The sequence below is a fragment of the Bos indicus x Bos taurus genome, chromosome 24 (genome assembly GCF_003369695.1).
Source record: "Bos indicus x Bos taurus breed Angus x Brahman F1 hybrid chromosome 24, Bos_hybrid_MaternalHap_v2.0, whole genome shotgun sequence".
NCBI lineage: Eukaryota > Metazoa > Chordata > Mammalia > Artiodactyla > Bovidae > Bos > Bos indicus x Bos taurus.
Window position 1 is genome coordinate 4,201,950 of NC_040099.1, and position 14,863 is coordinate 4,216,812.

The window sequence follows — 14,863 nt, forward strand, 5'->3', positions numbered from 1 at the left end:
AAAAAGTGAAGAGGAACTAAAAAGCCTCTTGATGAAAGTGAAAGTGATAAAGCTCAACATTCAGAAAAAGAAGATCATGGCATCCGGTCCCATCACTTCATGGGAAATATATGGGGAAACAGTGGAAACAGTGTCAGACTTTATTTTTTTGGGCTCCAAAATCAGGGCAGATGGTGACTGCAGCCATGAAATTAAAAGACACTTACTCCTTGGAAGAAAAGTTATGACCAACCTAGATAGCATATTCAAAAGCAGGGACATTACTTTGCCAACAAAGGTCCATCTAGTCAAGGCTATGGTTTTTCCTGTGGTCATGTATGGATGTAGGAGTTGGATTGTGAAGAAAGCTGAGCGCTGAAGAATTGATGCTTTTGAACTGTGGTGTTGGGAGAAGACTCTTGAGAGTCACTTGGACTGCAAGGAGATCCAACCAGTCCATTCTGAAGGAGATCAGCCCTGGGATTTCTTTGGAGGGAATGATGCTGAAGCTGAAACTCCAGTACTTTGGCCACCTTATGTGAAGAGTTGACTCATTGGAAAAGACTCTGATGCTGGGAGGGATTGGGGGCAGGAGGAGAAGGGGACGACAGAGGATGAGATGGCTGGATGGCATCACTGACTCGATGGACGTGAGTCTCAGTGAACTCTGGGAGTTGGTGATGGACAGGGAGGCCTGGTGTGCTGTGATTCATGGGGTTGCAAAGAGTCGGACACGACTGAGCGACTGAACTGAACTGGCAACACAGACTGAGACCAAATAACCCTCCGGCTCAGGTTTAGGTTTTGAAGGATTTTAATACGGAGATGGAACATTGTAATGGGTAAGGTCTTGAGAATAGGACAGGATGTGCCCGAGACAGCACGGATTGGGAAGGCTGCCCTCGAGGCCCCAGGTGCTGGGACGGGACACTCCAAGCGGGTACGACCATGACCTGGGGACACAGGCAGGGCCAGGAGACCCTGAGTCCCCTCTTCAGCCCTCATGGACGCCATCTAGCACTTTCTATGGAGGAACGTGTGCTATCTTCTGGAAACCATGTCACGCTGACCACCGGGGAGCAGTCAGCTTATCCAGGGTTGCTGACAGGCCCTGGGCCTGACCGCTTATCGTGGCCAGTGGAGGCTACCCCATCCTGAGACGGGGCGGGGGCTCTCACATCCGCGTTGGAAGTCTGCAGAACCTGACAGAGGGGAGGAGTGGCGGGCGGTCCCGAGAGGAGGGGGAGCGTGTGGGGATGGCAGGGCGGTGCTCAGTCCTTCAGCTGGGAGACTTCGTACAGGTACGCGGCCAGCATCTTGGTCCCCTCAATGTAGTTGCGCCTGGCCAGGAGGAATGGGGGTCAGTGACACGCCCGAGCTCTGGGCCCATGCGTGCATTCCTTCTGGGAGCGGATGCCTGGCACCCTGGCTTGCTGGCCCTGAATGCTCTGGCCCGGTTGGTTCCCAAGCCCAGCCCAGCGCCCCATAGGGACCAGCCCTGATCCTGGCCTCCTGGACGTGCGGGCTCCCACCGGGACTCAGTGCAGCGCCTCTCTGCGACCACAGGCCCCCCGTGTCTGGGCCGAGGTCTCCACATTGCGTCCTAACACCCTGGGCTCTGGCCTCGCCCCCAGCCCTCTGGCAGGGTCTGTCTCTGCTCTCAGCAGCCCCTGCCCTGCAGTCAGCCCCTCTTCCAGGCTCACCGGTTGAGCTTCTCGTTCTGGGAGTGCGCTCCGTCGTCCGCCGAGCCCACGGGCAGCAGCATGACGTTCTTGCCTGTGGCCTCCTGGAACGTCAGTGTCACTGGGATGCTGCCGCCTTCCCTGGTCAAGTCCGGCTCGACACCAAACACTGAGGAGGACAGAAGAAAAGAAACCGAGCTTTAGGGGCCCACCACACATCCACTGCCCGGCAACCCTGAACTCAGGCCCTCTGCGAGCGGCTCCACTCCCATGGTGGGAGGCGGCATGGCCCAGGCAGCACAGGGACCCGCAGCGCCCGCCCGCCCCCAGGGCTGCGTCCCACCTGTCTTCAGGGCCCTCCTCCCAGCCAGGTAGTGAGGGTGGTTGAAGTCGGACACCCAGGGCTTCCCGCCGTGGCCCATGTACACCTTGAACTTGTTGGGACTGTGAAGCTCAGCAAACTTCTTGGTCAAGTAGCTTGTAACCTGAACCACAGACGGGAGGAACAACGTCTCACAAGCCTGGCCTCTGGTCCAGGGCTGGGGGTTCACTCCAAGACAAGTGTCTGGGGGGCGGGTCTCCACGGGGTCTATGAGGGTCTACACTGGGTCTATGAGGGTCTACACTGGGTCTATGAGGGTCTACACTGGGTCTGTGAGGGGTCTACACGGGGTCTATAAGGGGTCTACACGAGGTCTATGAGGGGTCTACATGGGGTCTATGAGGGATCTACACTATGTCTATGAGGGGTCCACACGGGGTCTACGTGGGGTCTATGAGGGGGTCCACACTGGGTCTATGAAGGGTCTACATGGGGTCTATGAGGGTCAACACTGGGTCTATGAGGGGTCGACATGGGGTCTATGAGGGTCAACACTGGGTCTATGAGGGTCTACACGGGGTCTGAGGGTCTACACTGGGTCTGTGAGGGGTCTACAACGGGGTCTGTGAGGGGTCTACACGGGGTCTATGAGGGTCTACACTGGGTCTATGAGGGATCCACATGGGGTCTATGAGGGATCTACACTATGTCTATGAGGGGTCCACACGGGGTCTACGAGGGGGTCCACACTGGGTCTATGAGGGGTCTACATGGGGTCTATGAGGGTCAACACTGGGTCTATGAGGGGTCGACATGGGGTCTATGAGGGTCAACACTGGGTCTATGAGGGGTCGACATGGGGTCTATGAGGATCTACACTGGGTATATGAGGGTCTACAGTGGGTCTATGAGAGTCTACACTATGTCTATGAGGGGTCTACACTGGGTCTATGAGGGGTCTACACTGGGTCTGTGAGGGTCTACACGGGGTCTACAGTGAGTCTATGGGTGAACACTGGGTCTCATGTTCTCCCCCAGTCCTCTCCCCTCTGGAACCCCCAGCCCCCTCTGTTGCTCACCACAGACCAGACCCTGGACTCTCACCACAACACATTCAGCCCAAAGTCAGCCTTTGCTTCAAAGCCTTAGAATGAGGTCAGAGGTCAGATTTTAGCACACCTCAGCAGGGACAAAGGTCGTGCACAGGGGATGCTGTTTTATTTGGCCTTTATCTCTGATTAGGATCTGACCTGCTTATTCTAGTGATGGCTGAGCTGAGGAGTGCCAAGGGCGGGGCTGTGTGGGGGAGGCGAGCACCCTTCCCTGTTGGGGGTGCCCCTGGGGCTCTCAGTGACCATCTCCTCAGGCACAGCAGCCCTCCTCGCACCCCCGCGTCCACGTGCCTGCTCGCTGACCACTTCCGGAGTCATGTTCGGGACGAGTCGGATGGAGAACTTGCCGACCACCTTTCGTGGAATCACGGTCTTGGCCCCTGACCCGGAGAAGGCACCTTCGATGCCGTGAAGAGACAGGGATGGGTAACGCCATCTGTGCATCAGGATGTCCTTCTGCAGAGAGACGGCCAGCGGTCAGGGGTCAGCACTGCAGGTCAGGGGTCAGCACCGTGGGTCAGGGGTCAGCACTCGCTGGTCAGGCATCCCCACTGGCTGGTCAGGGGTCCCCACTGCGGGTCAGGGGTCCCCACTGTGGGTTGGGGGATTCCCCACTGCGGCTCGGGGGTCAGCACCAGCTTGTCAGGGGACAGCACTGCCAACAGCAGTCAGCACTGTGGGTTGGGGGTCAGCACCAGCTGCTTGCAGGGGAGACCAGGCGGCTGGGGGACCGCACGCCCAGAAGGAGGCGGCACCGACCCAGTGGGGCCGCTGGGTGAGCTGGCCCCCAAGGCGCCTGGCGAGCTCCTCTTGCTTCCCCAGGGCCTGTGGCTGCAGGTACTTAAGAGCTGGAATTTATATCCAGACCTGATTCTGCCAACAAACAGGTAAGTAAATGTTCTGTGCAATCAGCCTCCACCTTGGTACCCAGCTCTCCAGGGAACAGTGAGACACCCCTGGGCAGATGGGCCATTTCCCAGCATGTGCAAACCAGGAGAAGCTCCCCCACTGCAGGCGGCCCGGTCCCCGGGGTGGCACAGTGGTCTGACAACTCACAGAGCTCCCAGCCTGGCACATGTTGCCCACTGATGTCGGCAGCATCTGGCGCTCATGTGCCCGGGGTATGCCCGGGTCTGTCCAGCCTGCAGCCCCCTCTCTGGGGCCCCAGGGCCACACGCACTGTGAGCCTGGCAGGTGGGGGGCACCTTGCAGCCATGCAGGAGGGTCCCAGCGCCCACGTCCCGGGCGTACTCCTCCAGGTCAAAATCGATCTTGTCGTAGAGCTCCAGCTCCTCCTCGGTCACGGGGGCCACGGCCTCACTGATGCCCGGGATGAGGATCTTCCCCTTCTTGTCCATCAGGCAGCCTGGGCGGTGGGCAAGCAGGGGTTAGTGGGAGCCCGCGGCAGCCCCAGGCCCGGCAGAAGCACCTGGGCCGCCTGTCATCCGTTACCGTGACAACCCGGGAGGGCGTGGCGATGCCTCCTGTTTAAGGTAGGAGAGGACTACAGGGAGGGCAGGGGAACCACCCACGGTCACAGGACAAGACACACAGCAAACTGGCTCCTGTGGCCCGCCCACCGTCAGGCCCGTGTTTCCTTTCTAATGCATGTTCCCTAAGAAGCCACCTACTCCCACGCCTAGGAGGGAAAACCCAGTGAGACAGAGCCGACTCCAGGCCCAGGAAAGTCGGCTTCATGTACAGCACACACTGCCCACCTGGGAGGAAAATGGGACTCAGCACACGGTGAGTGGGCCGGGTGCCAGGTGGGGCCGTGAGAGAGCCTCACAGGAGACCCGCTGTGGCCAGTGACAGCCAACTGGACCAGAGCAACCCCCTGCAGGAAGGTGAGACACCACCGCGGCCAGGGCAAGGATGGCCGTGATTCTAGGGACCCGAGGTGGGGTCTGGTGACCGGGGGAAGGTGGTGGGGAGTGAAGGGGAGGCAGACATGAACCAAGTGGGCCTGTTAGAGGGAGCAGCCAGAGAGGGAGGGAGGGAGAGAAGACCCCCGAATCGCTGCAGGGGCCCACCCGCGCTCACCCATCAGCATGATGAGGTCGGTCATGGCCTCGTGCACCGAGCCGCCGTACACGCCCGAGTGCAGGTCCTTGTCGCTGCATTCCACCTGTGGACACACGGCCACTCTGCGGGCTGCTCCCGGGAGCTCGTCCTCACCCCGCGGCGGGAAAGCCGACAGAGGACGCTCACAGTGCACACTCCGAAATCGGTTTGCTGCCCCCCAGGCCCGGCCAGGCACTCCCTAAATCACAAGGCTCTGGCTGCAACCAGAGACCCTCCTGGGGGAGGCGCGGCCCCCGCGCACCTCGATGAAGAAGTAGCAGATGCCCCGCAGCCCGTAGGTGATGCAGGGCTTGTTCTTGCCCAGCCAGTAGTTGTCGGAGATGCACACGTAGTCCACATCCTTGAAGAATGCGTCTTTCTGCGCGAAGATCAGCGCGTCCAGGCCCTCGGAGCCCGACTCCTCCATGCCCTCCAGGCAGAAGCGGACGTTGACGGGGACTTCCTGGGAGGGGGTGGTGAAGAAGGTAGTCAGCGTACACGGAATTTTATTTCTTAGAACAACGGACAGGAAGCCACCAAGTGTTGTGAGATCGTGCATTTCAAATACCCTACTGACTTTCCCTGCACTGACCGCGGGGCGGGCAGTGGGGGCTGGCAGAGACCCTCCGCCCCAGCGCCGGGCTGCCGGGACACGGCCCGGCTCCGGCCGGTCACCTGGAAGGACTGCTCCCAGGGGCCCCCAGCCTAATCGCGCGGCCCACTTGCAGGGTTTCTGTGAGCACCCAGCACAGATCAGGCGTCTCTGGCAAAGCTGAGCTGCTTGAAGACAGAGGCCGGGACACAAACCCGGCCGGAGCCTCCGTCCGCACTGTGATGGCCACGCAGTGCATCCCTGGAAGGAGTGAGTGGGCGCCGTCTTCCCTCAGGGCCGGGCCCTCCACCCACCGCGGGCCCTCCTCTTCCAGAGCTGACAGTGAATTTGAGAGGCCGCAGCCTCCTACTCGGGGGTTTCCAGTTCTCCCCAGCGTTGTGCCCTGAGGTGGGTGGCCCCCTTCCACAGGTGAGACCATGGAGCTGCACCTGAGTGATCTGAGGCCAAAGGCCATGGGTGGCCGGCCCACATGCACTCACGTCTGTGGGGTCCCAGTTCAGAGCCGCCCCCGGAAGCGCGGCTCACCACACGCCCCGCCCCTCCACCTCTCTAGGGGAAAAGAGGTGGCTGGGGGCTGGGTCTGTGAACGGACGCCCCTCCCCTCCGCCACCGCAGACCCCAGGGCCCCTGAGCACAGCACACTTGGACCCTTTTCAGATCTACCCCTCCACGTCCTGACAAAAACGCTTTTCTTATCTCATCTCAAGGTAAGAGCAAGATGCAGAAACTGTCTATACGTTATCATCAAAACTGCTGCTGCTGCTGCTAAGTCACTTCAGTCGTGTCTGACTCTTTTCGACCCCTGGACTGCAGCCTACCAGGCTCCTCCATCTATGGGATTCTCCAGGCAAGAGTACTAGATTAAGAGAATAACATGAAGTAAAGGATCTGCCCACTATCACAGCCTGGGTTCCATCACAGCCTGGGTCCCCTGCTGGTGAGTACCCCCTCCCCAGGTGCGGTCCGTGCCCAGAGCTCTCGCCTCCCCTGCTGGCTGGGTCTCTGCTGAGTCACCAACAGGGTGACCTTAGAACAACCATAAACCACTGCATCTTCAGTGTTTCCTAAAACTAGAAAACAGGCTATGAAGCAGAACGTGGCCCTGCTGTGCTGATCCCGCTCGGTGGGGGGGTTGGGGAGTGTGATCTTTGATCTTTACTGCTGTTCCGGGAACACAAAGCCCCACTGTGCACCACCAGGTGGAACAGGTGAAGGGGGTGGCGGGGCGCAGGCCGCGTACCTGCTTGGTTTTCTGGAAGGCTTCCAGGGCATTGATCCAGCCGGCCACCGGCCCCTTGTCGTCGGTGGCTCCTCTCCCAAACAGTTTGCCTGGAATAGCAATCAGCACGTTCGCTGGGTGATGGTCACAGGCGGAGGGGGAGGATCAGTGTGGGGAAGGCAGATGAGCAGGGTGAGATGAGAGTGATCTCTGGGTGCCCGGGGCAGGGTGGGGAGCAGGGTGCCACTGGGAGTGGCTGGGAGGGGATGAGGGGAGGGGTGGGCAGAGGGGACAAGACGGCAAGTGCACCATAGGGACCACGTGAGCCGTGATGACCTGACTGCCCCTGCGCCGCCAGGGAGGCTTCAACAGAAACTCAACATGTCCCGAGGAAAAGTTTCCATTAAAGACAGCCTGGACTCGGCCCAAGGGGACAAGGTACACATGAGGGGGCTGCTCCACAGGGCCAAAGGCCACGTCCCATGTGGAAAAGTCAGTGTTCAGAGATGAAGGTGGGGCGGGGGTGGGGGTCAGGGAAATGCTGACGCTTCTCCTAGAGTCGGGCTGGATTCAGGTCCCAGGTTGGGGGCCATGCTGGCTCAGGCCAGGCTTCCTGGGGAAGTGGCAGCAGGTGTGGGAAGCCCAGCGTGCCCAAGGCCACGGAGACCAGGCTCTGCTGGGAAAGGAAGGCTTCCTGGGATTTCAGGGATAGAGCACAGACGTGAAGTTTCCAGAACCCAGTTTCTAGGCTCTGTGAAAACAGCTGGTTCTAGAAAGATGGCACCTGAGAGGCTGGGCCACACTTCCTAAAGCCAGCGTGATACAGGTCCCCCTCCTCCAGGGAGCAGCCTACCGTCTCGCTCCACCAGGGTGAAGGGCTCGCTGTCCCAGCCGTCCTCCAGGGCCGCCGGCTGCACGTCCAGGTGGCCGTAGATGCACACCGTCTTCTTCTGTGGGTCAGAGCCCAGCTTGCCGAGTAAAATGGGCGGAAGTGGGATCTCGGAGCCATCAGGGAGCTGGGGGAGGAGGGGAGGCCATGGAGGATGGTCCTTGGTCAAGAAGCGCGGTGCTAACCCCAGTCTCCCATACAGACAAGGTAACGCATGAGAACCCACTGTAGAGTGCAGAGAACTCAGTGCTCTGTGGTGACTGGAAGGGACATATGTGTACGTATAGCTGATTCACTTTGCTGTACAGGAGGAACCAACACAATGTTGGAAAACAACTCTACACCAATTAAAAAAAAAAAAAAAGAAGAGAGTGGTGTTTACAGCAGGTGCTATCAGCACGCCCTGGGCAAGTTATCTGTTCTCATCAATCACCCTCTATCGCAGAGCTCAGTATCACATTGTTCCACTGAGTCAATAATTAACAAGAATATATGTTCCCATAATCCAGAGCACAGAGACAATCATGTTTATAACTGCAGGCAGCTTGCTCAATTTTTAAAAGATGATCTTTAAAAATGCTCAGTTGTGTCGGACTCTTTGCAACCCAACAGACCATAGCCCGCCAGGCTCCTCTGTCCATGGGATTCTCCAGGCAAGGACACTGGAGTGGGCTGCCATTTCCTTCTCCAGGAAAAATACATTGCTAAGGTGTGAGTGCTCAGTCGGAATAGTTTCACCTATTTTAAAGTAACAACTCTTAAAAGTTATTTGCCACCTAGATTTTTTTTTTTTTTTAGCATATTAGGAAAAAGGGAGAGGAAGCATGACAAGTATGCTCCTAACAGAAAACAACTCCAGGAATACTGGTCTGTCCTCTCACAGTGAGGAGTGGGGAAAGCGCCAGGAAGTTGCAACATATCTTAAGTAACCTTAAATCAACTATTCAGTCTGTGGTCAGCAGAAGTCTCATATGCAAACTGGACTGGAATCGGAAGGCCCAGACTGTAACCTCCTTTGCCATGGACCTACTACTGCTTCCCAGGGAGACAGAGCCTGTCTGAGCCTCTGGGTCCTTCCATTTATGAGAAGAACAGACCGGGCTGAACGCCCACTTCTAAAATCCCAGGACTGTGATTTCAACCAACACCTAAATCATCAGACAAGAGAACCAAGATAAGCCAAACCCAGTCAGCCCTGCAACATAAAGGAGTATTACAACTGCTGACAATGCATGGCACGAAACATGTAGTTAACACGGGGCTGACATCATCTGAAACGAAAACAGCAGAATAAGGGAGCGCACAGCGAGATCACTCATTCAAGTTGGAGTCTGTCAGATTCCTGCATTAGAAGGCAACTGAGCCCAGTGCCCCACACCTAAAGTCGCTCTTTCCCAGGAACTGAGTCATGAAAAAAGCGCTGTTTTATCAATCCTGACACTGGGGACACAGTGGCTGTGAGTGAGTGGGCGTCTTCATTAGCTTTGCATCTAATGGGCAGAGTGTACCTTCCTGATCTGAAGGCCGCCTGGCTTCGGGGGAGGAACCTCAGCTCATGTAGGAAGGGCCATTCTGTTTGCTTCCTCTTGGCTAACCCTCAACAGTTCCCCTCCCTGGAGGAACACGATGGGTACTGTGAAGCTTGGTGCACTCGGACTCAAGAAGCCACCCGGTTTAGCATCCAAATCAGGCCACCTGTGCTTGTTTGAAAGACCAGCAAGTTGGGCTTCCCTGGTGGCTCAGTGGTAAAAGAACCTGCCTGCTAATGCGGGAGACACGGGTTTGATCCCTGGTCCTGCAAGATCCCACATGTCATGGAGCAACCAAGCCCGTGTGCCACAACTACCGAGCCTGTGCCCAGAGTCTGGGAGCCGAAACCACTGAAGCCTGTGCACCCTAAAGCCCGTGCTCTGCAACCAGAGAAGCCACCGCGGTAAGAAGCCTGTGCACCTCGACTAGAGAGCAACCCTGCTCGCCTCAACGAGAGAAGAGCCCGCACAGCAACCAAGGCCCAGCGCAATCGAAAATAAACAAATACATAAGTCACTAAGACACAATAAACACCAGTGATTTATCTGCAGCAAAGCCTTCAGAACTTGTGAGGACCTGCCGAGCCCTGCCAACCCCTCAATAAAGCTCCCATCCGGCCCCACGGCCCACCTTCTGGGTCCCGATGCCCACCAGCCCCACGGAGCCGCCCAGGAAAGCCCCCATCCCGCCCACCTTCTGGGTCCCGATGTCCACCAGCTGCACAGAGCCGCCCAGCTGCTTGATGTCGGCGGCCGCCACCTCCATCATCCTGCGGATCTCGCCTCTCTTCTCTGGCCACGCTGACACGCTCTGGATGGCCACCCATTCCGCAAGCTTCTGTGGGTGGAGAACAAGCAAAAGGGATTTGGAAAAGCTGCTCTGGGAGGGACGAAGGCGCTCACGGGTGGGCCATTTTCAGGCCCACAGAGCTGTCTGCTCCGTCTGGATCCTGCTGCCCAGACATGGGGGAAGAGATCTGTGACATCTGCTTTCTGTTTAAGATATAAGGACGCTTTGCACTGACCCCATACCAAGAACTATACAAAATGACAGGAGACTCGTTAACCACCAAACACGATGTGGTTGCAAGACGTGTAAGTTTTTTTTATGAAATGTGTAAGTTTCATGAACATGTTTATATCTGGTTCTGACAAAATTGAAACTGAAAGATACAGAAAATACCCAATATCTTCAAAGTCCAAGTTCCCTTATTTATCATCCTGAGAATGGCCATGCTCTCTAAAATATAATTTTTCAAATGAGAACTGGAAAGATTTCACCTGAAATATGTCTACCAAAGGTGACTTTAATGCATGGCTCTTTACGTTAACATCAAGAAACAGATTAACATATAAGATTACTGAATCATTTAAAACATGCAATGTAAGATAGTTCTTTACATCTATCACAAGACCAGACAAAAATCCTGAATTAACTTTGCTTTCTAGAAACATGTATTAAGAGTTTCTATCAAAAGTCAAAAGAGTAACTTACATATTGTAATGAGAAAGCAGAGGAAAAGACCTCTCGACAATACACAATTTAAGTTACCTTTTTTTTTGGTTTGGGGGGGCAAGACTTAACATCTATTCAAACACACAACAGAGTACTGGTAACTATATTCACCACACAGTGCACTGGATCCCCAGAACTTATTCATCTCGTAACAGGTCAGTACCCTTAGGCCAAACCCCCATCTCCCCACCCCTCGGTCCCTGGCAACCAGGGTTCGACTCTCCGCTTCTCTGAGTTCACCTTTTTCAGATTCCACATATAAGTGAGATCACACTAGCATTTGTCTTTCTCTGCCTAGACAGCATTGTTAATACTTGATTAGAACATCATCAATCATATTAGCTCCTTGAAGTTTCCCTGGGTCCTACGGGATTAAACTGAATGCGAACAGTCACTACATGCTCCCTTACCTTAACATACCGATCCTGATTTTCGTCCACGTACTTAAACAGGGTGGTGAGGGCCGACATCTTTCAACCAGACCACAGATCCTGGAGACTCCGGGGAAGAAGAAGAACCTGTCAGTGCTGCCTCAAGACAGGGCCTGACTGATCCTCAGGCCCCGGAGGCACTTGTTCAGGATCATAAATTGCACCCCGCCCCGATAGCACAGGACACGGCCGTCACGAGGGCTCCAGGAAGTGACCTCAGTAGAGACAACGTCTTGGGAAAGCAGTCAGAGGCTCAGGCTGATCACCATTCTTTCTTTTCTTTTTTTTTTTTTTCAGAAAGAAAAGTACCCAGGAATTGTGTGACAGAATGGCAGGTAACTGAAGCAAGGGCCTGAGTTGAAGACAATCTGATATAATTAAAAGCAGGTACTTTCCAGGAGTACTGATGCACCACTGTTCTTAACACTTTTAAAAAAAATTTAATTTTACCCTCAAAGCACACAGAGAACTTCCCACTTACTACTACCACAGAGGAAATAATCACTCCAAGGCTCTCAGCAAAAATGTCACATGTGTCCCTATACTGCAAACCAACCAGCACAGCACCCAAGATCCAAGGAGAGGAACGTGGGTTCAGGTTAAGGAAACTGACAACCCAGGTCCAGAAACGGCTAGGACAGCGTGTGAAAGTCCACTGGGATGAGGGAACACAAGCGTCCACCTCCCCAAGTGCATTGTCTAACACCCAGCTTCTCCTGCTGGAGACCAAACACATCCTGCTCCACCTTACCGAAACAGGGGAGAAGGTGCCATTTGAGTCAGCATCTTTAAAAACTGGAACTCACACGAGATAAAGAAAATCTCAGAACTGGGACTTTCAGAAGGAGCTCCCCCCGATTCTTCCAAGTGACAACTCATCTTCCATCACATGGTAAGATTCAAGCCTCAGCAGCGACTGAGAAGAGCTCAGGGACTGGGAGCAAACTCAGCACCACAGTGAAGGGAAGTATTTTAGAACTGCAGCTCAGAGTCACAAGATCCTGCTAACTGATCTCTGGAGCGAGACACCAGACAAGCACCCATGTATGGACACGCTGCAGTTAAAGAGTATCTTTTTCTCGGTTTAGGACTTTGAAGTCACATCTAAACAGAAAGAAGTGAAAATATTAGCTGCTCAGTCCTGTCTGACTCTTTGTGACTCCATGGACTGTAGCCCACCAGGCTCCTCTGTCTATGGGATTCTCCAGGCAAGAATACTGGAGTAGGTGGCCCTTCTCTAGGGGATCTTCCTGGCCCAGAAATTGAACCCTGGTCTACTGCACCATAGGCAGATTCTTTACTGTCAGAGCCACGAGGAGCTCCAACAGACGAGGGACTTAATTCAGAGTCATGAAGCCTGGCAGCAGACCGTGGATGTGCAGTGAGAGTTCAGTAAGGAAAATCCTCTTCCAACATCAGCGACAGAGTACACAGACCTCCCAGCCAGCTCAGGTTGTTTCAGCTGAGGGCCTTATCTTAATGCCGCTGCTGCTAAGTTGCTTCAGTTGTGTCCGACTCTGTGTGACCCCATAGACGGCAGCTCACCAGGCTCCAGGGTCCCTGGGATTCTCCAGGCAAGAATATTGGAGTGGGTTGCCATTTCCTTCTCCAATACATGAAAGTGAAAAGTGAAAGTGAAAAATGAAAGTGAAGTCTCTCAGTCCTGTCCAACTCCTATCGACCCCATGGACTGCAGCCTACCAGGCTCCTCCATCCATGGGACTTTTCAGGCAAGAGTACTGGAGTGGGGTGCCATTTCCTTCTCCTTTATCTCAATGACGGGGTCATAAATGCAGAGGCACTGCACATAAGTCAAAGTTTTCAATCACAAAAGAAACTCTATTTAGCAGGAAACTACACTAAGTCAGGTACTTTTCATTTGAGTTTCTGGTCATTAAATAGCACAGATCCCACGCTCATTGTGATAAATTCTCATTAATACCATGTTCTTTGTGGCCCGATTAAGCAATGGCCTTCCAGCTAAAGTCAAAGATAGAACAATCAAAGTTGCATTTTTTTTTTTTTTTTTTAACCAAAGGAGAGTAAACAGAGAGCAGATTGTTCAGCATGGCCTGCCACCTCACCAGGGCCAGAGAAAAGCTACTGCTGTTCTGAACTGCTCACCCAGAGAGGTGGGGCCAGGTCCATTTCTCCCTCCCACTCACAGTCGGGTTTTTCCTGTTTCACTACTGCCAGCACCAAATCCATTAGATAGGACCACTTTTATATGTCCTGGTGAACCCCAGTGACGAGGGTAAAAGTGTTGAGCTGGAGGGAATAAAAGCAAGTATTACCAAATCGAAGAGCGCTAGGCAGACGGCACTCTTGAAACCTAAGGTTCCAGGGAGTAACAGCCTTGGCAGTGAATTAGTGTGAGAGGAAGGAGTGACAGGGGAGTACCCGGGACCATCCAGTGACACCTACAAAAGGTTCCTCCAGTTATGAGTGCCCCATCCTGTCCCTCATTAACTCAAGACACAGGAAGAGACTAAACACACACCAGAATCGTGGCTTCAAGTCTGCGTAAAAGCCACTAAAATAGGGGCGGAACCCTCTAGTTTGTCCAATCGCAAACATACAGGTCTACAAAATGACTCTCGGCCACTCCTCCCTGCCAACACCAGGGACGACAAAGGCATGAAGAAACCTCCACCAGACCGCTGAGTCAGCACCAGGATCCCGTGCGTGCGGCGGCGGCGGGTCGAAGGCCCTGCCCGCGAGGCCCAGGGTCTCAAGGACTCAGTGCAGGCCGACCGGGGACCAAGCATCACCGCACCTGACCGGTGGGAAGGTGGACGCTGCCTCAGAGCAACCTCCCGGCCTCAAGTGAGGACGGGGGGTTAGAGACCCCCGACCCCGGGCCTCCGCCCCGCGGGCGCAGCACCAACCTTCGGCCTCCGCCAAGGGCTCCGCGGGAAGAGCCAGGCTTTCGTTCTCTGCGGGCCTCGCCGCGGGAGGGTCGGCAGGCCGGCGCGCCACCCGCAACCCCAGAGCTCCGACCTCCGAGCGGAACGGGCTGTCTTTTGACCCAACACACTCTCCTGCCATTTGGGACGGCCATGGGGCGGGCCGGCATCAGCGGCTCCCCAACCGCGCCCGTTCTCCCTTGCTCCTCCGGAGGCGGCCCGCGGCCCCACATTGCTAGCCTCGCCTCCCGCTCCCGCCGCCCTCGGGGACCTCTCCACCCGGGGAAGGCCGCTCACCCGCCCGCAGCTGCAGCGCCAGTTCCGCACCACGTGCTCAGGCCACGCCCCCGGGACGGGCACGCCCCCGCCCCGCCCACCCCGCCCACCAATCAGGGGTCCCTTCCGGAAGAGCCGGCGTCGCCCCGCCCCCGCCGCCGTGCCGTCCACCAATCCTGGGCCTTTCTGGGGATAGCGTCGCCCCGCCCCACCGTCTCCCCGCTCTTCACCGCGCGGTACGTGAGTTCGGCGGGGCGGGGCTGAAGCCGGGGAGGCGGGGCAGGGATGGGGCGGGGCTGAAGCCGGGGAGGCGGGGCAGGGATGG

At 55.8% G+C, this 14,863-nt stretch overlaps 1 protein-coding gene across 4 annotated transcripts; it reads right to left on the bottom strand.

Annotated features, from left to right (window-relative positions):
- Positions 1-775: 775 nt before the first annotated feature.
- On the bottom strand, positions 776-14,647 carry CNDP2 (carnosine dipeptidase 2). Of its 4 annotated transcripts, none has more exons than XM_027525781.1 (12): positions 14,560-14,647; positions 11,336-11,416; positions 10,104-10,247; positions 7,845-8,007; positions 7,013-7,101; positions 5,422-5,622; positions 5,139-5,223; positions 4,301-4,461; positions 3,387-3,551; positions 2,005-2,146; positions 1,683-1,830; positions 776-1,320 (listed from the first exon to the last, which is right to left on the bottom strand). In XM_027525781.1, the coding sequence occupies exons 2-12, from the start codon at positions 11,393-11,395 to the stop codon at positions 1,251-1,253; spliced, it is 1,428 nt and encodes a 475-aa protein (XP_027381582.1). In that variant the 5' UTR covers positions 11,396-11,416; positions 14,560-14,647; the 3' UTR covers positions 776-1,250. The 4 variants fall into 4 exon arrangements, with proteins under 4 accessions (XP_027381582.1, XP_027381581.1, XP_027381583.1 ...); XM_027525780.1 differs by having other exon boundaries at positions 11,336-11,423; positions 14,560-14,628; XM_027525782.1 differs by lacking the exon at positions 14,560-14,647 and adding an exon at positions 14,245-14,534.
- Between the last annotated feature and the right edge of the window lie 216 nt (positions 14,648-14,863).

What these genes read in the sequence shown, in the direction of transcription:
- CNDP2 (XM_027525781.1), bottom strand. Translation starts at nt 11,395, where the DNA reads ATGTCGGCCCTCACCACCCTGTTTAAGTACGTGGACGAAAATCAGGAT. An exon ending in TGGACATCGGGACCCAGAAG is followed by an intron (nt 8,008 to 10,103) that starts GTGGGCGGGATG and finishes CTCCTCCCCCAG; the next exon opens with CTCCCTGATGGCTCCGAGAT. An exon ending in CCTTCCAGAAAACCAAGCAG is followed by an intron (nt 5,623 to 7,012) that starts GTACGCGGCCTG and finishes ACCCCCTCCCAG; the next exon opens with GAAGTCCCCGTCAACGTCCG.